The sequence below is a fragment of the Fringilla coelebs genome (assembly GCF_963513975.1).
Source record: "Fringilla coelebs genome assembly, chromosome: 3".
Taxonomy (NCBI): domain Eukaryota; kingdom Metazoa; phylum Chordata; class Aves; order Passeriformes; family Fringillidae; genus Fringilla; species Fringilla coelebs.
The window spans coordinates 15,155,749-15,177,083 of NC_140030.1; the positions used below are offsets into that span (position 1 = coordinate 15,155,749).

The 21,335-nt window shown below is 43.5% G+C and overlaps 1 protein-coding gene across 1 annotated transcript; it reads left to right on the forward strand.

The window, feature by feature from the left end:
• The first annotated feature begins 5,040 nt into the window (after positions 1-5,040).
• PDIA6 (protein disulfide isomerase family A member 6) lies at positions 5,041-21,134 on the forward strand. The gene is made up of 13 exons (XM_084202228.1): positions 5,041-5,128; positions 8,069-8,210; positions 9,029-9,086; positions 9,708-9,834; positions 10,342-10,448; positions 11,808-11,941; positions 12,354-12,468; positions 13,292-13,432; positions 14,621-14,705; positions 14,799-14,871; positions 15,864-16,022; positions 19,827-19,923; positions 20,660-21,134. Exons 1-13 carry the CDS (start codon positions 5,095-5,097, stop codon positions 20,726-20,728), a joined length of 1,341 nt encoding a protein of 446 aa, XP_084058354.1. The 5' UTR covers positions 5,041-5,094; the 3' UTR covers positions 20,729-21,134.
• The last annotated feature ends 201 nt before the right edge of the window (positions 21,135-21,335 follow it).

A 21,335-nucleotide genomic window follows, 5' to 3' on the forward strand; every position in this document is an offset into this window, starting at 1 on the left:
TCCCATCATGTAACCATTTCCTTTGTTGAAATTTTCCTTGGTTTAAACATTTTTCCTGGTCCTTTCTCAAGACATAGTGGGAACTCAGGCTGAGTTGGCTCTGTGAAGGCTCTCCTCACCAAGGAGAACAACCTGTGATCGTGGACATTCAGAGGGATTTCCAAGGCTTTTCTCTACAACAGGCCAGCCTGTATTTCATACATTCAAGTCAAACCTATTTTTCTTAATGAAAGACAGCTATTCTTACTTTATTACAACAGATTTTTCTCTTTGGCACAAATGGTCAAATAAAACAAGGCAGTCATTACTCTGAAAAATGTCAAGACACTTAATGGACTTCCGTAGCATTAGGTATCCATTATACTTGTCTTTTCTTGACAATCCCAGGGTGACTTCCAAAGTGACAGATGGTATAGCTTGCCATACAACTACACATGACCTAGTCAGCCCTGAGATTCATGAAGAAACTGTAATTCTATGTTTAGCACAGAAGAGAGGCTCAACTGGAGATGCTCCTAAAGGATCTTCTGAACTACAACACAGTCCCAGCACCAAGCATCATGTTACTTCCTGAAAATCTTATTGGTTTAGTTGAAATGGTTTTGTGTAATTTTTTCTTTTAATGCAGAATATTCAGGTAGATCTGCCAGAAGAGACAAAGGATTTTATTTAGTGCTGAAAATGCTGTTTCTGTGCTGTCAAGCCTTGTTAGATACTTCAAGCTAGAAGGTTTGAGACTTGCTGTGCTTGCAAGTTGCTTGATCAAGCTGAAGAATGCAGGGAAATGGACCCAGAAGCAACTCCTTTTTTTCAGCAAAACAAGAATTTATTTTTCCATTCTGTTCCTATTCCCACTTTGGAAATGTAGGCACAGGAAGAATTGTCATTATATACTCTTTGGGACAAATTCTGGGAAGTCCTCTCTCATGTAACTAACTGAATTTGAAAGGTTTTCATGCTTCTAAACTGGATGCTTATGCTTGCACCCTCTCTGATTGTAGCAGTGTGATGTCATAGCTAGTCTCAGGTATCCCTGTCCTTTTCCAGGTGTCAATCACCTTCCTTCTCCCCACCCCTGACCCCTGCTGGTGCTGTCTGTCAGTCCTGGCATTCCAGAGGGGCATCGAGTGATCGACAGAGTTCAAAAGATGCCCTGCATCCCTGGGGGCCATTGGCCCACCTAGGTGTCCCTTGCACCTGAGATCTGCCCACCCTGCACCCAGCTGGTGGAATCCCTGCCCCTCCCCTCCCCCTCTCCTTGGGCTTAAAATAGCTAGCAACCACACGGTTCAGGGTTCTGTTAGAAGCTGTTATGGGATTCAGAAGCCTGCCATTGGAATAAACTCTGGATTGGACTCTCTAGCAGAATCCACTCCCCTCCTTCACCATTCACCTTAAAGCATCTGCACAGAGGTAAAACCAGAGCTTTGCGTGTCAGGGCATGTCCATAGGGCCAGCTGCAACTCCAACAGCCAGAGGTGTCTCTGAGGTGAACCCACCGCAGGTGCCGCCTTTCGGTCACGCAGCAGAGGCTAGGCAAGCCCAGACAAAGCCCCTCTGGACATATATTGGAAATTATTTCCATATCTGATATTTTGGTATGTGAGACATCTCCTCCTACATTATGCATTCTCTTGCTTCTCATAAGTTTAGCAGCATCCTCAGCACAGAGGCATCCTCAATAAACCAAATCTTTATTGACTATTCTATTTTCCTTTTGCCACTGAAATCTGAGGGTTCTATGCTGACTTAAGCATAGAAGTCAGAACTATTGGGGTCCTGCTAGACTCTTGCTTCTGAACCTGCCCCTTCCCTTGTGCAGATGTTTCAGGGAATTTAGATAGATTTAACTGCTGAATACAAAACCATGAGCTGTCAGCTGGGTCTCCCCACATTCCTACTGTCACTGCTTCCAGCAGCACCAGAATGAAATGGTGTCACATTAGTAACAACTTCATCAACAATGGTCACTCCTCCCAGACTTCTTCATGTGCAACAGTAAAATTGGTCTGGCAGCTATTATTGTTAGAAGTACTAAAAAATAGTATTCGCTGCTATTTTGAAGGAGCGGGTGCATCAGATCCCAGGAGAACAGAGGCTTCACAGTTCAAGGGAGGGACCTCTGACAGGTATCCTGCATCAAACAATATTCTAGAAAATGCCACTAGAAATCCTTCTGGTTCATCTTGCAATCTTGCTGTCCCATGTGGCCCAGATGAATGACAGGTGACTCTCTGTGTCAGGGTGTGTCACTGTTACCTATCTCACTTGCTATCAGGATATAACCTAAGAGAGAAGCATCTGGGAAATGTGGTACCTTCTGCTGTCGTGCATAAAGAATAAACCTCATACTGCAGCAGTCTGAGTTGTGGCTGCATGATCAGGTCAGACTGGGTGCCTCTAAAATGACTGGGTTTTCAATGCCATTTTGAGAGTCCAGAGGTGATGACAGAATGGCTGTGAAAGAAGCTAATCCCAGATAAATAATGGGATTATTAAGAAGTAGAATGACAGGTCTCCCTGGGAACCCAAATGTTAGTAAAGAATTGGGAGAGAAAGGCCTGGTTTTGAATAGGTGAATGCTCCATTTAAGCAACAGAAGAGGACAGATGGCTGATTCTAGTCCTTTACTAACTCCAAGTGACTAAAATTAAATGTATGTTAATAACACAAGAGAGAATTGTGTGAATTTGCCTGTTCCATTAGGCAAAGCAGGTTTTGCTATGAACTGCACTACAGAAATATTCAATGCCATCTCAATTTGGAAGTCAGAAAGCAACCAGAAGTTGTCCTGTGTAACACTCATTATACCCATCTGCCAAGGCAGGAACCAGGCAAGACCCCTGGAATAACAAGATTATTTCTTACACTTATAATACTGATTATCTCGGTGTCCTATGTTCTTCAAACACAGCATCTCCTTTGCCTGGTAACCGATTTGATATCAGCTGGCTCCCCTGCACACCTCCATGAGGTGTCCCAGGCTCATACATGGAACGATGTATCCGCGTCAGCCTGCTGATCTCGGAAATCTGCCGAGTCCCTTCTAATCCTGTCCCTGCAAATATCTAGGTGTCTTTAAATGTAGACTAAATAACTTGTCTCATTAACCTCTGCAGACAAAGTATCTTTCCTCTATTCCCCTTTGTATGTACCACGAGTCACATGAGACTTTTGGGCATGTCAAAGTCCATGCTGCAATGGCGAAACAGCATCCAAATCTCTGTCGAGACTCCATTCAAGCACTGTCTTCACTGAGATAGTAAAGCCCCACGCGAGCTCATTGCCACCCTTAATGCGTTCTGTCTGAAGGGAACTCATTTGTCACATAGCCTCTATCGTTTCCCTGTTTCCATCGTTATTTATCACTCGACTACTATTTGTCCTGGTGCAGGCTTTATCAGCACTATCTTACGCGTATTTCCAGAAATGCATTAAAAAATATCAAACTGTTCCTGCAGGAACTCGCCAGGAATTTGATGAGGCTATAGAAATGTTAAATACAACCATTCAACTTACTGTAACAGACACCCGTGGAAAAGAAATCACTCTTGTCTTTCTGCAGATCCTTCTATTGGCAATTCTCTCCCCTCACCCCCAATTTTCAATTTTCTCTGTTAATTTACACGCCATGAAACAATTCTTTTATGATTTCTGGGTTTGAGAATTTTACCTGGAGCTAACATCATGCTAATTGCTTAACAGTGCCATAAAATCTCATGTTTATTTTTTTCACCATACCAGTGGAACGTACAAGACACTTTCAAGAAATACTCATTGATGGCCTGCAAAGCAGCTCCTGTTTCCTTTAGGAATCAGTAAAATAACAGACATGTTTTGTTTTAAGATCTACAAAGTGCCACAAACCTGAACCTGCTGGCTCAGCAGCCTGCCACGTTTAAGGATGAAAATGTGAAGACATCAGTATTTTGTAGGCATTCTGATTAAAACGTTTATTCCATGTATCCATGTGTCCCCATTTCTGGAAAAACTTGAGTCTGTTCTTACCATGCTAACAATTTCATTCTCTCAAAAAACAGGACTGAACCCTACTGAAAAGTGCTATTTGTGAGCACGAAGCACTGGGGGTGTGAATGGGGATAAAATTTAGAAAACTTCAGACCCAACTGCTGAAAAAAATCTATTTCAATGGTACTTTAAATTCAGCTACTATTACTACACTACAAAATTCACAGCTGACTTAATCGTGCAATCCCAGCTCTGCAAAATTCTTTGTCTGGACCTGTGCCCAATATAAAGCCCTAAACCCTAGGCCCACCTGCAATGTGCAGTCTTTGGGGGAAGAGCGGGGCGGAATAGCAGCTTTTTCTATCGGTTGTTTCCAGTGTTTTTGAACTCAGATGCTGATACTTCATACTGAAGAGCCACCTACATGCTCTGCTGCTGGACTAAAATTCTCCACATGTCGATGAGACACAGGCAGGTTACCCGGGGCTTAACAGGCCTTTTATCAGCATGCACCAGTCCCCCCTCCAGCTTGTATTTCCCCAGACTGCAGCAGACTCAGCCGGGCTAATTTCTGCAGGCGAGCTTGCGACTTCAAAATGTTTTTTGGTTTTTTTTTTTCAGATCTAGATCCCTGCCTCGGTTTTCGCAGAGGCCGTAGCAAAGCAGCTCGACCACCTAACAGGATGAAGCCCTGGCCTGCCTTCCTTCTCCCTAAAGGCCTGCGCGGGTTCTGGCCAAGGCCCGGGCACCCGCCAGCGCTGAGGCGGGACCGGCTGGGGGCGCTCTGGACAGGGCAGATCCTCGGAAACTGCGGGAAGCACTCTGATGGAGCTCTCCCCAGAGCTGACCACGGCCGTGCCCCCAGCAGCTCGGAGCCTCCAGCCCCTGCCCAGCTGCCGTCGTCGTCGCCGCCGTCGCCGCCCTCCTCCTCCGCCTCCGCCCCTCAGCACCTCCCCAGCCCCCCGCGCGCCGCGGCAGCTGGCGCGGCCGTTCCCCATTGGCTGCGGCGCTGCCCGGGCGCCGGCGCGGCCAATGCGCGGCGGCCACGGCGCGGCGCGTGGCTCGGGCGGGGCGGGGCACGCAGGCCGTGGCGGCGGCGGCGGTGGCCGAGGGAGCGGGGCAGCCATGGGGGTGCGCGGCGCGGGCCGGCTGTGGTGGGGTAGGAGCCCTGAGGGCGCGGGGGGTGGTCTGAAGGGGCAGCGGGGTACGGTGGGAGGCGGCTTCCCTTCCCCGGCTTCGTGGGCCCCGTCGCGGTGGGAGGGAGCGGGGCCCGAGGCCGTGCGGCCGCTCCGCGGGGCGGCGGGTGGAGCGGAGAGCCTCCTGAAAGGAGGTTGTAAGCCAGGTGGGGATCGGTCTCTTTTCCCAGGTGGCTTGCAGTAGGACTAGGGGATATAGTCTTGAGCTGCGGCAGGGGAGGTTTAGGTTGGACGTTAGGACGAATTTTTTCACACATAGCGTGATCAGCTATTAGAACGGGCTGCCCGGGGCGGTGGTGGAGTCACCGTCCCCGTGTTTAAGGAAAGACTGGACGCGACACTCAGTGGCATGGTCTGTTTGGCATGGGGGTGATCGGCCATGGGCTGGACCTGACCTCAGAGTGCTTTCCCACCCCATTGGTTCTGTGGGGGCAGCGCTCGCCGTGGCGGTCCGGCTGTGGCCGGTCTGTGCTGCGGGGGCGGGGGATTGCTCGGTGCGGTAGCGAAGCCCACAAGAGCTCCTAAAGATCCCAACAGGAAAAAAAAAAAAAAACCAAGAAAAGAAAACGATGGTTGTCTCTCATCCTAATCAAAGACTTTCTTTGATTTGAGTGATTTGAGTATGCGGCGATGTTGTGCGTGCTTGGCTGCCCTGCCTTGCGATCTGGTGCTTTGAAGGCAACAAGAGAGCAATGACCGAGGTCAAACGGAGCAGTCCGAGGGGGGCTGGCATTCCCCATCCCCTGTGCCGCCTCTTGTGTGCTGGAGGAATCGGTAAACGGTTCCCAACTCGGGCCCTTCGATGGAAACGCCGAAGGTGCCGGGAGCTCTGCCCCGGGCTGTGTCTCGCCGAGCGCGCGTGTGCGGGGATGTAGGATCCCGGCACACCGAGCACTGCTTCAGGAGGGGGTAATTGTAGGAGGAAGTTCGCAAAATCTTTATCATCATCCCGTGACAGAAGCTTTTTATTATAATAGATCTCCTGACTTGCAACTTTGCGGTTCAATTAGGACTAGTAATACCAGCATGGAGCTGCCTTACCTGGTTTATTGATGCTTTTGTCTGTCTGATTTGCTTACGTTAGAAAACAACTTTTGAAGTCAGATTATCTATTTCTTTTTTCCTTAATAACAAGGACAGATTTGCATTTATCTGGCTTGATGCTTATAGGAAAATGATCTTTTTCTTTGCTGAAGTTGAATTAAACCTTGAATGTTTCACTATAGAAAGGAAAGTTGTGCCATCAGTTCATGACTCATAGTTTAAAAAATGATGCAGTGACAGGGGACTAGGTGAATTCCATCATGTACTTTCTTTTATGAGTTCTCTTTAGTAGGTCTATTTACATAAGCTAGAACTTTTCTCTTTCAAGGGACAGAAGTTGCCAAGTGTATTCTGTCTTCTGAATGTATTCTACCAGAGATCACCTAAAAGGTGAAGCAAGAATATGCTGATTTCAATTTAATGGTATCATTCTGTCTAGAGGAGGTTTTTTCAGAGCAACTGTAACATTCAAGAAGCTTTCTCCATCCTTTTTTTCTTACTCTACCCCAGCAGCAGCTGCCGCTGTAGGTCATCGTAACATGCTGTGACAGCTACAGATCCCCTTGGAAGTCAGTTTTTCAATGCTGACAAAGTGCTGCTTGTGTATGGGTGTACTGAAGGGACAGAGCCAATCTAACATATACATCTGGTGGTGGAAACCGATTTTGATCACCCCATCCAGAAGAAAAGGGTTAGAAGAAACCCTGCTAGAAGAAACCATTAGGATGGGGTAGTGGTGCAGTGGAGAGGGTACTGGTTTATAGTGTGGCAATTCAGTCCTGATCTCTGCTTGAGTAACCTGGAAGGTGTTACTTCTGTCAGCTTCACTTTCCTGCAGAATAGGGGCAATGAAACTGGCTTTTGTTTTGTGGGACTGATAAAGTATAGGTGATGCTGTGCAGTCTGTAGACCATGTGCTGTAGAGTTTCTGCATCATTGACCTGTTTTTCTCTCATGTTGAGTGTTGAGAGAGAATCTGCAGCTTCCCATTCAAGTTGTTAACCACTTGCAGCAAAGCTTTTTTATGTCTGGTTCTAACTTGAGTGTCTGAGCTCTTACTCTCTCCAGTCTTTAGTGGATTAAGAAAAGTTTTTTGCTGGGTGGATTTTGTTACAGAAATGCTTGTCGTCTCTCTGTCTCCTTGACTAGGTAGAAGGAAGGATTATGAGGTTTTATGTACAAAGTCTCAAGTAATAATAAGTTCCAGAAATTATCAGAAGTACAAAGGCATAGGAGAAAGCAATTTCCTTCTATCTTGTAACGTTATTTTTTAGCATTCTCAGGGTGCTTGAGTTGTTAACCAGAGAGATTTAGCCATTGTTCTCCAGTCTGTTCCTAAAGACATAATCAATGGTAGACTAAGATCCTCATGAGCCAGAATGATGCACTACCAGTGCATCAAGTGCTGGTTCTAAAATCACTGTAACTGTGCCAAGCCTAGTTGGGACAGTCCTGCATGATGTGATCCTATAAAGGATGTGCTTGAGTGCCTGCTGTGCAAGAGGTTTGAACTATTGGCTTAGGAGTCTGTATAAGAACTGAAAGAAAACATTGCTGCTGATGGTGGGGATCCCTGCAGAAGTTCTAGTTGTCTGGTGCCAGCATGAGTTAGGGTAGGAGTTTTGACACATGTCTCTCTGGAGAGCCATAGCAGGAGTGGGGTAACTTCACCTAGCTTTAGGCACAAACCTTATTTTATGTGATCCTGTGGAATCATGTTTTAAGCAAGGGAGAACATCTAACTGGAATCCCTTTCCACCACTGCTGATTTGCAAAGAGTGGGGAGATAATTTAGCCATGGCAACAGGGGAGTCGTAAATGTTCAACAGGACTGCTGATGTCTTTGCTTTTCTTTGTAGGCACGGTGAGCTGCACTTTGTTCCTGGCAGTTAACAGTTTATATTCGGCCAGTGATGATGTGATAGAGCTCACACCAGCTAACTTCAACAAGGAGGTCATTCAGAGCGATAGCCTGTGGCTCGTGGAGTTCTATGCCCCTTGGTAAGAACTGCAGCTGTGTACTTGCTTCCTCGTATGACAGAGAAGCAGCACAGGAATCTGCTGCTCAAGGTTTCATTCAATTGTTGGCAGCACAGTTGTGAGTTTGATGGCCTCATGAGTAGCAAAATAGCTGTACTTGGGATTCCTGCTTTAAATTATATTCATGAAGGAAAAAGGCAGGAATTGGCATTTCAAGTTTGCAGATAGAGCCTGGGAGCAAAACCTATGCCATTTTTCTACTTGATTATTCTGCTAAATTAGTATTAAAAATGACTGATTAAAGTGGAGTAGGTAAGTGAGAAAGTCCCTCTCTTCTGTGTTTTTGAGCCTAATTTTGATGTGAAAGCACAGATCTGAATTCACACTTCAAATTTCCAATTTCCATTTAAAAATACTGGCTTTGTGCATCTTAATTTAGCATCTCTCTTTGTCTTCTTTCTGCTCAGGTCCAGTGTATGGAGTCTCTATTCCATTTAAACTCTGGTGATATATATATTGCATCTTTGTACAAATCTTCTGTGATATTGCCATCCAAAGCTCCTCATTCTGGAGAAAATGGCCTTTTGTTGCGACAGCTTGACTCTGGACCGAGAGGTTTAGGGGAAGCCTTGCTATGCCTTTTGTAGTGTTGCTGCAGTCTATATAATGTGGAGGTTTTTCTTCAGAAGCCTGAGTGATGATATGAACTTGTAGCACAGGCTCTTTTCCTCTTCATGAGTAAATCCTCAATCTCCTACAGTTTGCTGTGACTGTGAAATAGCTGTCAGATCTGAATGACATTTACTGTTTTTTGTTTGTTTGTTTGTTTTTTCTAAAAGGTGTGGTCACTGTCAAAGGCTAACTCCTGAGTGGAAGAAAGCAGCAACAGCTTTAAAAGTAAGTTTAACCTTTCGGATGTGCTTGTAGAAGTGTATTGAAGAGCATTTGGCTGTTTGATATCTGGATTGGGAATGTGGAGGGGTTTGGTCCTTACAGCCATTATCACTTGTCTAGCCAGAAAAGTGTTATTCAGGCACTTGAAAACTCAGAATTTTTGTTTGGTTTGGTTTGTTGTATCCTTTTTAAAAGAAGCCATTGAATTGTAGAGGAAAAAAAATCAGTTCTGTCCCTGTGAATTACTATTCTTGAGGACTGAAAACAGCTTTGTAAGCCATTGGTGTTGACTGTTTTTTTTAATTACAGAAAAATTAGTCGTGATGTGATTAGCTGAACTCTTGTCTGTGCAAATTATATATATTCTCCTTCTTAGAAAACCAAACAAAAAACCCAAGTAAATAATAGCCCAAACAATTTAAAATTTATTTTGTCACGCTGAAGAAAGAAATGGACATTTATAGTGTTCTGTAGTTTAATATTTGTGGGGTAAAATACCTCTCTTCTGTTGCAGTCCTAGTAACTGCTCCTCTCTCTTCCCCCCTTTCCTTGTGCCCCCAGCAGGGAAAAGGTGTTAAATTGCTGTAGAAGTCTCGGGTGTCATTTTTTGTTTTGTTTCTGCAGGGTGTAGTGAAAGTGGGTGCAGTAGATGCAGATAAACATCAGTCCTTGGGTGGACAGTATGGAGTCAGAGGGTTTCCAACTATCAAGATATTTGGAGCCAACAAAAACAAAGCAGAGGATTATCAGGGTAAATGTGATGGATTTTTAGATGTTGCATGCCTAAAACCTTCCCTGAATGCAGTAATCATGGTAGCTGTTAATGCTGTGTTGAGTGGTTTTTCCTTCCTGTCTAGTGCTTGTAGTAATGGAGAGACAGATGGATGGGAGTGTTTTGACCAAACTGTGAATGTCCTAGCATTGTTTAACAGTCCCACCTGCAGTTCATAGCTGTTGGAGCTTGATAGGGAGTTTCAAGGAATTATTCCTTTATTCATGTTTATTTGGAGCTTGCCATAGAGTCACTCCTCATAAGAAAAGCCAGGTAATGAAAAGGTGCAGTCTTTCTTTCTGAAGTCTGTCTTGCTGCTTGAGTTTAAGTCAGATGTCCCACCACTAGTATCTTATCACTCATAGCCCAGTCCTGTTTTTCCTGAAAGATCATTAGGGTGAGGGAGGATTAAGTTTGTAATTAAGTTAGGAGCATACCTTAAACTGGCCTTTTGATGGTTTGATCATTTATTTTGCTACACTGCAGGTGGCAGGACAAGCGATGCTATTGTTGATGCTGCTCTGAGTGCTCTTCGGTCCCTGGTGAAAGAACGTCTTAGCGGCAGAAGTGGAGGATATAGTTCTGGAAAACAGGTATTTGAGGGAATGTGTGTTTGTTTTTCAGCTGGAGAACTGTCTTGCACAGGAGATCAAAGCTCCCAACTCAGTCACAGAATTGGGAGATGTCTTGAGTTTAATCTAGTCCAGGTGCCCTGGCCAGTGCAGAGCCAGCTGGAGCAGATTGCTCAGACTTGGGTCTCTTAAAGTTGTATCTCCAAGAACTGAGACTCCAAATGGACTGTGTTCTCTGGGCTACCTCTTTCAGTGTTTGACTGTGTTCACAGTAGAAATATTTCCTCTTATGTTTTAGGTTACAGAATCATAGAATGATATTTCTTATATTTCTACTTTGTCACTTTTGTCTCTTCTTGCAGCAAAGAGCCTGCCTTTGTTTTTCTTTACTCTCCTGCACCCTCTCATCACATGTCAAATTCTCAAAGCCCTTAATCAGCTCTGACCATTGTCTGGACTTGCTCCAGTGTGTGCTTGCCTGTTCTGTGGGGGAGCCTAGAACTAAACCCAGCATTCCAGGTGTTTCACATTGTGCTGAGCAGAAGATTGCCTCCTCACACCTTTTGGCAACTCTCTGCCTAGTGCAGCTCAGGAGGCTGTTGACCACCTTTGCCCACAGGGTTGCAGTGCTGGCTCATGTTCACCTTGTCCACAAGGACACTCACGTTCCTCTTTGAAAATTTGCTTTCCAGCTAGTCAGTTCTCAGTGCATACTGGTATATGGGGCTGTTACTCTGTGGGTGCATCTCCATTTGAACTTCGGGGTTCCTGTTAGCCCCATTCTCCAGGTGGTTCAGGTACCATTTGCCTAATCTAAATTAGGCATATTAAGTTTTTTTAACTTGGTAGTGTTTTTCTGAAGTTGGCTTGCTGGATTTCTTCCTGAAGGTAAATTGAAAAGCTTCCAGCTCCTGTCACTATTTCTGAGTTGTGGTGCAAATACATTCTGACATCCTTGGGGTGGCCACATAGAAGACCTGGGGTGGACTGTAGCCTGTAGTGTGTATCACACTTGTTTGTTTTACCTGGAAACCAGAACTTGGTTCCAGATGGAGTTGGGCGTTGGAGAGCACTTTATTCATGGATGGATCAGTGCATGAAGAACTGAAAAAGTGTTCCCCCGTGTTCTTGGTAGTCAGTTTGACCCAATTTCTCTTTTTTCAAGAGAAGGTTCATTTGCTGTGTCTTGAAAATGCTGTGGGGAGTAGGCTGTATGTACTGTCAGTTCTAAAAAAGGAAAGTTGTATGACCTAACACTGCCTGTTTTGTATCTTGCTCAAATAAAATCATTTGGTTCAATGTGACACACACAGGAGTTGGCCTGTGTGGGAAACCTGTGTTTGGTTACTTCTTATGTGAGGGTCTGTTTGTTTCTTACAGAGCCGGGAGAGCGGAGGTGGAGATAAGAAGGATGTGATTGAGCTGACTGATGACAGCTTTGATAAGAATGTCATAAATAGTGACGATGTGTGGATGGTGGAGTTCTATGCCCCATGGTGTGGGCACTGCAAAAAGTAAATGAGGTTTTACTTTAACAATTCAGTTCCTGTTAGTGCCTGTTTTGTGTAATACCCAATCCCCTAAAAGAGACCTTGCATCTCTGGTATAGCAGAAGTGAGTTTTTTTGTAAGGTGATCTAACAAAAATTTGTGGGCTTCTGATTAGGGCCCCTTTGTGCTGCTCTGGCTGCACTCCTCCTTAGCAGTAAAATTCCCAGTTATCAGTGGGAAATAAGATCTGGAAGTTATATTAAACTTTTAGTTCCTTCAGATGAAGGACATCAGTCTTGTTTGGATAACCCTCTTAGCTGTCATTCTCAGCAAGAAACTTTTTTTCTTGAGTAAAACATGCTACGCAGTGTTGAAGTGGGGTATACTTTTGCTAGCTCTGAGAGAGCTTAGGACACTTGTAATCTCTGTTCTTCAGCCTGGAGCCAGAATGGGCAGCTGCTGCCACTGAAGTGAAGGAGCAAACAAAAGGAAAAGTAAAGCTGGCTGCAGTAGATGCAACAGTCAATCAGATGCTGGCAGGCCGATATGGGGTGAGTGTGCTCTGCAGTGGTTACAATTTCCTTTCCATCTCTACCAAATCAGATTTCTCTTCAATCCTTACTGAACTGTTCCTTAGTCTGATACTACTTAAATGTTTTGTGCCAAAAATAAGTGACACATTCCTCAGTTTGTTTCCCACAAATAAGTAATGGATGTCAGTAGCAGCATAAATAAATAGAGGAAAAGCATTATTCTGGATATTGCTGAGGAGAAAGGCTATTTATTTCCATAACATCTTGTATACCTTTATCATCTGGAGTGAGAGGTCTCTTTTTTGAGACTGGTTGAGTAGGCTGGTTGAGCATCTCTGGAACCTTTGAAGCCAGTTAGCAAGGATCACTCATGACCATATCAGTTCCCCAGATAGGTGTGTTGCTTGCCAAAACAGAATGGATACTCTTGAATTTTTAGTACAGTCCACAGAGCTAACAGTGTGCTGCATGGTATCCCTCTAAATGTGTGTGGCTGACAACATTGAGGGAACACTGAGCAAAATTTACTGGAAGTATAGCAGAAGGAGTTTAAGGTCCACTTACTGCCATGTAGGCCCAGTGTTGTCCACCCCCAGAAAAATCAAGAAATTAATGTTTAATATATATCAGGTTAAGATAGTCCTCATGGTGCTTAAACCTGCAGTGTTTGGTGCATCTAAATTGAGATAAAACCATTGCTGGTTCATCAGGCCAAAAGACAATACACAAAGATGTTGAATCTCCTCTCTTGCTCTTAGTCTAGAGGACATCAGACAAGCAGATAATTTCTACCATAAAGATTCAGGTTTATCTGTGTTTACGGCTTAAACTTGTCTTGCAGATTCGTGGATTTCCCACCATTAAAATCTTCCAGAAAGGAGAAGACCCTGTTGATTATGACGGTGGGAGAACTAGGTCTGATATCATTGCTCGTGCTCTGGATCTGTTTTCTGATAATGCACCACCACCTGAGCTCCTGGAGGTACCTATATATCATTTTCTCAAATTTCTTTTCCATCATACTCTTGGAAAGACTTTTTACTGGTCTGTATGAACTCTAAGTAAAACTGCCTAAGTGTGGTGCTTCTGCACTGTTTTGCTCCAGAAAGTAAACGTTGACAAGCTTTGAGTATCAATAAGCTGAATGTTCATTTCTACCTTCAATTTGTTGTTGTCTGGAAGATGATCAGAATTGATACAGTGAAGGCATTGACAGGATGGTGCCAGGGTATCTGAATCTGCTCTTGAGGAATGAGTGAAAAAGTTGAGTTCTGTTCCCTGTCTCTTTTCTTACAATAAGAGGGCAGGGCCTTGCCATTTGCAAGCTGTCCATTAGGAGATGCATGATGAGTAGTTTTGCTTGTTGTCCAAAAAATTCCACCCTCTGTCAGGTGTCTTTTTTCAGCTTGCTGTTGGTAGATTTGAAATGGTGATCACTTGTCTCCAAAGTGAGGTGCGTGCAGGACAGTCAGTTGGGATGCAGGAAGGAAAAAGCCAAAAAAATATCTGTACTATTAGTAAAGATATTTTTATATGGTGCTTATTTCATCTATCTTATCCTTCTTAATTTTTCATTTTTTATGCATTCTAATATTAATACATCAGTACATGTTGATGTATGTGTATATGCATACAATGGATTTGTATATATCAGAGGCTGCACACTTTGAAACCTATTTACTGGTAGGATGCACAAAGGTTGGAGACCACTGTTGTAGGTCACTGGATCAATTCTTTTTTGACACAGATCCCACAAAACCAGTGTTGCTGTTACTGTTGCTTGAACATCCTCATCCACAGCAAAGGCTGCTCTGCTGGCTCTCCTTGTGCTCAGAGGCATTCACATGGGCCTGGGGGGTGCCCTTTCCAGCCTTGGGCAAGAACAGTGATTTTGAGCAAGAGGTGACATCTGACTGTGCCTTCTGTAAGCCTTTTTTGGTAGTGCAGTTTCTTGTTGCTGCAAGTCTCAACAGAAGACTTTGTGAACTCTTTGTAAATTACTCTTATACTGCGAGACCAGTGAAGTAGAAGAGACTTGTAAGCTTTTGTGTCAAGTTGTTTCAATGCTTACTGCCTTGCAGGATGGAGTTATTAGGCTGTTGGAGGGAAGTACAGTCACAACTGAAGAACCGGATCTTACTGTCAATGACTTTGTGCTGCTTTCTTCTAGATAATTAGTGAGGATGTTCTGAAGAGTACCTGTGATGCTCATCAGCTCTGCATCATTTCTGTCTTGCCTCATATTCTTGACACAGGTATACATACAAGCAAGCAGACTTCTGTATGAATTTGTCACTTAAAGCATGTAGTTGTGTTTTTTAACTCGTCCAATTCTGTTTAACAAACAGGAGCTTCAGGGAGAAATTCTTACCTGGATGTTATGTTAAAAATGGCTGAAAAATATAAAAAGAAAATGTGGGGGTAAGTGTTATTGTCCACTGGTCATCTTGGAAAAGATGTGAACATTTCTGGGGGTAAATGGGATAAAAATTGTATGATACTTATTTAGGCTACAGAAAGGGCTGTTCCTTGTTCAGAGTAGCATATCTTGGTTTTTCACTAATTACTGGAGAAGGGGATGCTGTGACTTTGAAAGAGCCCTTTTTTTTTTTTTAATTTCATCCACTTCTCAAATTCTGCATTTACAAGTTGTATCTAAACATTAATGAGATTAAGCATCTTTTACTCTTGTCCTGAATACTCAAGTATTTTAGGGAGGTTTCTTTTACCATCTTTTGCTGGTTGGTGAGTGTGCCAGTGTGACTATGGAATTCTCGAAGAGACAAGTAAATCGCAGTTTATCATGCTCTCAAAGAAACAGGCCAGCAGGCAATGCCTTAACTCCTCCTCCTCTTAGGTGCAGGTTAGGATCTCTGGGACTTCTCAGAAAAGTGAGAGCTGTTCTGTCACACTCACTGCTGTGAAGAGGAGCGAAAGTCTGGGGGAAATGCTGAGATTGGCTCATTCCAGAGGGTCCTCAGGGGTCTTGCTAAGATGGGAGGAACTGAGACTGAGTGTCTTTAGCTAGAAATCATCCATAGTGATATATGGGCAGGACTTTGTAAGGTTTAAATCTGTGACTTGAGTATTTTAAACTTTTCCTTTAATACCAGCTAAAGTGTACCTGTGTGTTCATGTTGCTAACATAGTTCCTCCCCTGCACTGTGTTAAGTGGCTGTTCTTATCTAGCTTTTGGTGGCTGTGTGGGTGGGACTGGCCTAGAGGTGCTGCTGAGAGGGGCCTTTCTTCTGTTGCAAGGTTCAGGATCAGGACTTTCCTTTCCCTGCTGACTTTGAAAGTGTCAAGGGCAATAGAGCCCTGCTTGAACTCTGCAGGGTTGCATGATATGTGATTTGAAAATTATTGTGGTGCCTATCTTCATTATTAATTTTCTATATCATCTTTTCCTCAAGGTGGCTGTGGACAGAAGCAGGTGCTCAGTCAGATCTTGAGAGCTCTCTGGGGATTGGAGGCTTTGGGTATCCAGCAATGGCAGCTGTTAATGCTCGGAAGATGAAATTTGCCCTTCTGAAAGGATCATTCAGCGAGCAAGGGATTAATGAGTTTCTCAGGTATAAAATCATTAATTGACTTAAATTTTTCTGTATCTAGACTATTCCCATTATCTTGATTCTATAACTGTGCTTGTCTTGGCAAAGAAGCTCTGAGCAGGTGCAGATGCTGTGCATGATCCAACACATGCAGGAATCACAGCTGTAGAAACACATCTGAAGAAATTAGAGAAGAAATGAAAGAGGGCTTTCTCCAAATCTTAGCAGTACAGATCAAAAGTTCTGGTACCAAAAGGAGACATCCCCCAGACAGGGAGACGAGGCACACCCCACAAGCTGAGCTGTGGATCTTTCTGCGTGATTATAGAGAAAATTTGAAGAGATAGGATAGAAAATCTACTGCTGCTCTTGCTCTGGTGGTTAAATTTAAAAGACAGCAAGACTCAGAGAGAGAATTCCACCAAAAGGGAAGCAGCTGCAGTAGCCCATAGCTGAACTGCCAGGTATGATAATGATGACATCATGTTCAATTCCCTTAAAAGAAAATCCAAAACATATGTCCAGGGAAAGAAGGATTATCAGGCTTAGAGGGGCCCTGCCTCGAGCCAGGTAGAAACTAAGGAAAACCATATTTTCTTGACTGTGTAGAATCATTAGCCTGGCACATCAGAACCTCAAAAATACAAAGTCTTAGTCAACACTAGTGCACAGTTCAAATTAATCACATCAAGACATACGGGGGCAGAATATGTTTCTATTGCTAGCATGACAGAGGGATCACAAGATTTTACTCTAATGAAAGCTGATGTAAACCTGACTAAAAATAAGTGAAAGAAATACCCTATTGTGACTAGTCCAGAAGCTCCATACATTTTAAGCATAGACTTCCTCTGAAAAGGGTATTTCAAAGACCCAGACTCAGGTGGGTATTAAGATAGCAGCTAGAGAGACAGAAGGCATTAAGCAATTAAACACTTTGCTTAGGCTATCAAAGAACCCATCTGCAGTAGGAATTCTGAAGGGAGAAGAGCAGTGAGTACCAGTTGCCACTTTGACAGTGCACCGCCAACAGTACTGAACAGCTCAAGATGCTGTGATTCCCATCCATAAGATAATCCATGGGCTAGAGAGCCAAGGGAGGGTGGTCAGCAAAACCCACTCACCCTTCAACAATCCCATTTAGCCTGTACACAAATCTGAAAGAAAATAAAGATTGACTGTAGACTATTGTGCCTTGAATAAAGTGACTCCACCATTAAGCACTGCTGTGCCAGTCATGCTCAGAAAATTCCTTCAGGGTTTGGCCCATATCCTCTCATTCTCTACACCACTCAGGATTTTCCATGCCTGGGTTTACTTCTGGGTCAGGGGTCTCATCCGCTCCTCTGGGCATGTCAGCCCCCATTATAGACAAGCTACAGACCATGTATAGTATCTTTAGCATTCAGGGGAAACAGAACATTCTCAAAAAGTGACTTAATAGATTCAAAGGAGAAGAAAGAAAGGAAAGGCTGAAGAGCCTCATCCCCTTCTCCTCCTCTAACAAGCTGGGTGCAATTACCAATAAACCCCCAAAACATGCTACTGGAATGAGGATGCAGGGTAGGACGAAGAAACCATAAACCATACATCTCTTGGACAGACTCCAGTACCTTTGTAAACTCCCTATAAATCATTATCACCAAGCTTAACACAATAGCTATTCTAACCCATGCTCCTCTACTGTAAAAGCTATGTGTTACGGACAATAGTGAAGCTATTTCTGGATAAGAAAATTAGCCTAGGGACCAGAAATGTATTAAAACCTCAGAAAAGCCTAAGAACCAGAAACACATGAAGGCCTTCCCCCCAAGAGACATTATGAATTCAAGCAACATGGCTACTGACTGCTTTATCCCAATACAGAGCAAGCACAACCAAAATGCAGTTTGTACAGGTTTTTCCCACTTTCTCAAGCCCCATTGTCGCTGCCAAAATAGTGTACTTGTCTTGCTTTAGGACAACTTTGGGAGAAAACTTCTTAAGGGGTTCTTCTAGAAAGTAAATTCAAACGACCCCTCCCCCAACTGGCTTGGGAAAAGATTTCCTTGGAGAAAAGTAGAAAAAAACTGCTTATTTAACTGGCAAAGCATTTAGCAGCACAAAAAAAGGAACAATATTTAACAATAAAACCTCTTGCTGCTCTGAAGAGATGACTAACTCAGAAAGTCCCCTTTGTGGGTTGCAGTTAGGCTCACTCAGTGTGTTTTCAGTCCTTCCAGCGCTGGAAATGCCACAGCCCAGGCCCAGCCTGGTGGGCCACACATGTGAGCTGCTGGTGCTCTGCTGGGTTTTCAGTCCAGAGCAGGTTAAAACACTTCCAAGAAAAAGAAAAATCACAGACCAGGGAACTTCTCTGCCATAGCTAGCTAAAAAGTAACTATAAACAAAGGAAAGCACTCTCCTGCCATCTGTCTGTTCCACAGACAACACTGTTCAGGAGAAGGATGTGGGGGAGTAAGTGCAGTTTCTGATAACAAACTCTGCGCTTCTTCTCTCTCTCCCTTTGCTCTTGGAACCAGTTTTAAAGGTGCAAAACTTATTTCTGCCCTAAACAGACAAATGGGGATAGAAGCATTATAAAGTCACCTGAGGACACACATAAAGGACCAGCTGCCATAAATTATGCAATAACTCTTGAGACCTTACATTAGAAGTTTTATTTCCATGTCTGTCCTTGGAGAATGGCAGAGAACAGAAAGAATTGCAAAAGCAAATGCAACAGCCTCTCCCCACCTTGCCATAAGAAGCACATTAATTGAATGTGCATTAATACAGCAGTTCCTACTGGATTAATGGAATCAGTGCTATATTCTTACCTGTGATCAGACTTTGTTCTTAATGCCAAAAAAAGGAACATTCTTAGGTCATCAAGTTAAAGGATACAATGCAAGAAGAGAAATACCAGATGGTTTGTATTAATGCATGTGAAAGTGTCTGCCTTTGTGAGACATGGCAAATTTTCTTAGTTTATAAAGTCCATCTTAGTGAAGCCTCTCCTGGGTGAGGCTGGATGGTGCTTCAAGGACACAGTAGCCAGTAGCTCATATTGCATTAGGTAATTGGTTTGGTGTTGTCTTGTCATGCAGCACTGCTTGCTAGAATAATCTCTTCCTAACACTTCAGCTCAGCTATGCTGCCTAGAGAAAGTAGTACACAGCAGACAGCTGGTGTGGCTGGCCATTCGCTCAGCTGCTGTAGGCAGCTTCTGCAATCTAATAAGCAGTCTCAGCAATGTTGATTACAAGTAAGGAAAATGGCACTGTGAAGAGCAGAAAAATTATGAACTCCGTTAGGGGAGGAACACTAATTCAGTCTTCTTTGCCTCTGAAAGATGCAAAGGGATTAGCTCCTCAGCATTTTAATGCTGGGCTTTTTGAGCAAGCCTAACTAACTAGCAAGCTTAGGATGGAGTGTCTCAAACAAAGCTGGTTACCTCAAACCCTTTGGAACCCATGGAGGCTGTCTCCACTAAAGAAGATCGCTGGTGATTTCCACTAACACTTGCAGGTGACTTCCAGAACTAGAATTACAGTTGCCTTAAGTGATAAACTGTTCAAGAGGCTGCATTTATCTGTGATTTTTACACTGCTGAAATACGAGTGTATCTGACAGATGTCTTTGAATCCAGTTGTAAATTTTCAATGCTGCTTTAAGGGCTCTGTCATTTTCTGCTTCTTGAAATTTTAGCATCCATACAGTTTAGATCTACTTAAAGAGATGAAATCTTGAACTTGTATTGCTCTTATCTGAAGCAGGCTCTGTTCCAGGTCGGTGGAGGTTGGGGGAATTTCTTAAATTTAACTTCTACTTGTTTTTTCTCAGGGAACTCTCCGTTGGTCGTGGTTCTACAGCACCAGTGGGTGGTGGAGCTTTCCCCAAAATTCATTCAGTTGAACCTTGGGATGGCAAAGATGGTGAGGTAAGAGATACTCCATTTCTGAAAGTGCTCAGCAATGGTGTTCAGAAGTGACAGGATAGAGTAACTAACACCTGTCTGTCAGTGTGAAAGTTCCTGTTCTCATAAGATTGTGGCAAGTTGTGTTGATGGTTTCCCATTATCTTAATCCTGCCATCAGACCAAATGGTACATTGATCATCTGACATTGCAGGCAGATGTTCCTGCCTGTTAGGATGTGATCTGAAAGCTGGATCACTTGACGCAGAAATGTGTTACCAGCACTGACTAAGGGAGGTGGTAGTGCATGCATTCAAGATCCTCAGTGTTGTGGAGTTGTGAGTATGCTGACCTTGCCATCAAGGTCTTAATGCCAGAAAGCTTGTTAGGTAAAGCCCGTGTAATAAATAACATGGTGACCAAGTCTGCCTTCTTAAGGTTCAGCACTTCTGTAAAAACCAAAGTTACTGCAGTCCTTTGATCTACTTCAGATAGATTAATACTCAGAATAGGGTAGTAGTTTTGTTCCATAGGTTATTTGCATAGTCTTCATCTGGAGTGTTTTGATTGGTAAAAAAACAACCTCTTAGTCTAAACTCCAATCACTTGTCCTGTGCTTAGTGCACTTGGAGTTTTGTGAATGAAAGAGATAACAGGAGAGAGCTTTACTCTCAGGATGAAGTAAGAATCTTTCCAACTCAGGGATCTCCTGGCATTAAACGCTTCTAAACATGTACTCAAAACCTTTCCTTTTTAACAGCTTCCAGTTGAAGATGATATTGATCTCAGTGATGTGGATCTGGATGACTTGGGTAAAGATGAGCTGTGAGATCTTCAGGAAACTTCTTTTCTTGGGAGAGCCTGTGCAGCAGTTTGCAGCCTGGATTACAATCAGACAGATATTTCAGTGGCCTTTTTCTGGAGAAGTAGCACATGACACACTGTGCTATTGGATGCACTGCAGCAGTGGACTGTACACATCTCAAGAAAACATTGCAGAAATTCTATGAATTGTCATAACCAGTAAACTTGATTGTATTCTGTGTAACAAATATTTTGAGGACAACATGGATATTTCTTTGGAACATCTTGGGTTTTATTTTGTTGATAATGTGCTGTTTGAGTGTTACTGGAGGCTGTTAGTGTAACCAATTTTGACTGTAATTTTTTTCATGGAGGTGGAACCTGCTCAGCTTCTGTTTCAATTAAAGAATAAAATATTTTTTTGACACACAGTGTTAGTCTTGTATAGAGTAAGAAAGGTGCACATAGTACAAGCAGTCCCATTTTGGATGACTCTTCAAAGTGAACTTTAGAATAGAGAGGCTCGTGCAGAGGAGAGTCCTAAACCACCTCCTTGCTGTGAGATCTTGACAGTTTGGCTAAAGCTTCATAAGATGGACAATCTTAGTTTAAATGCTCTTCAGTCTTCCTTT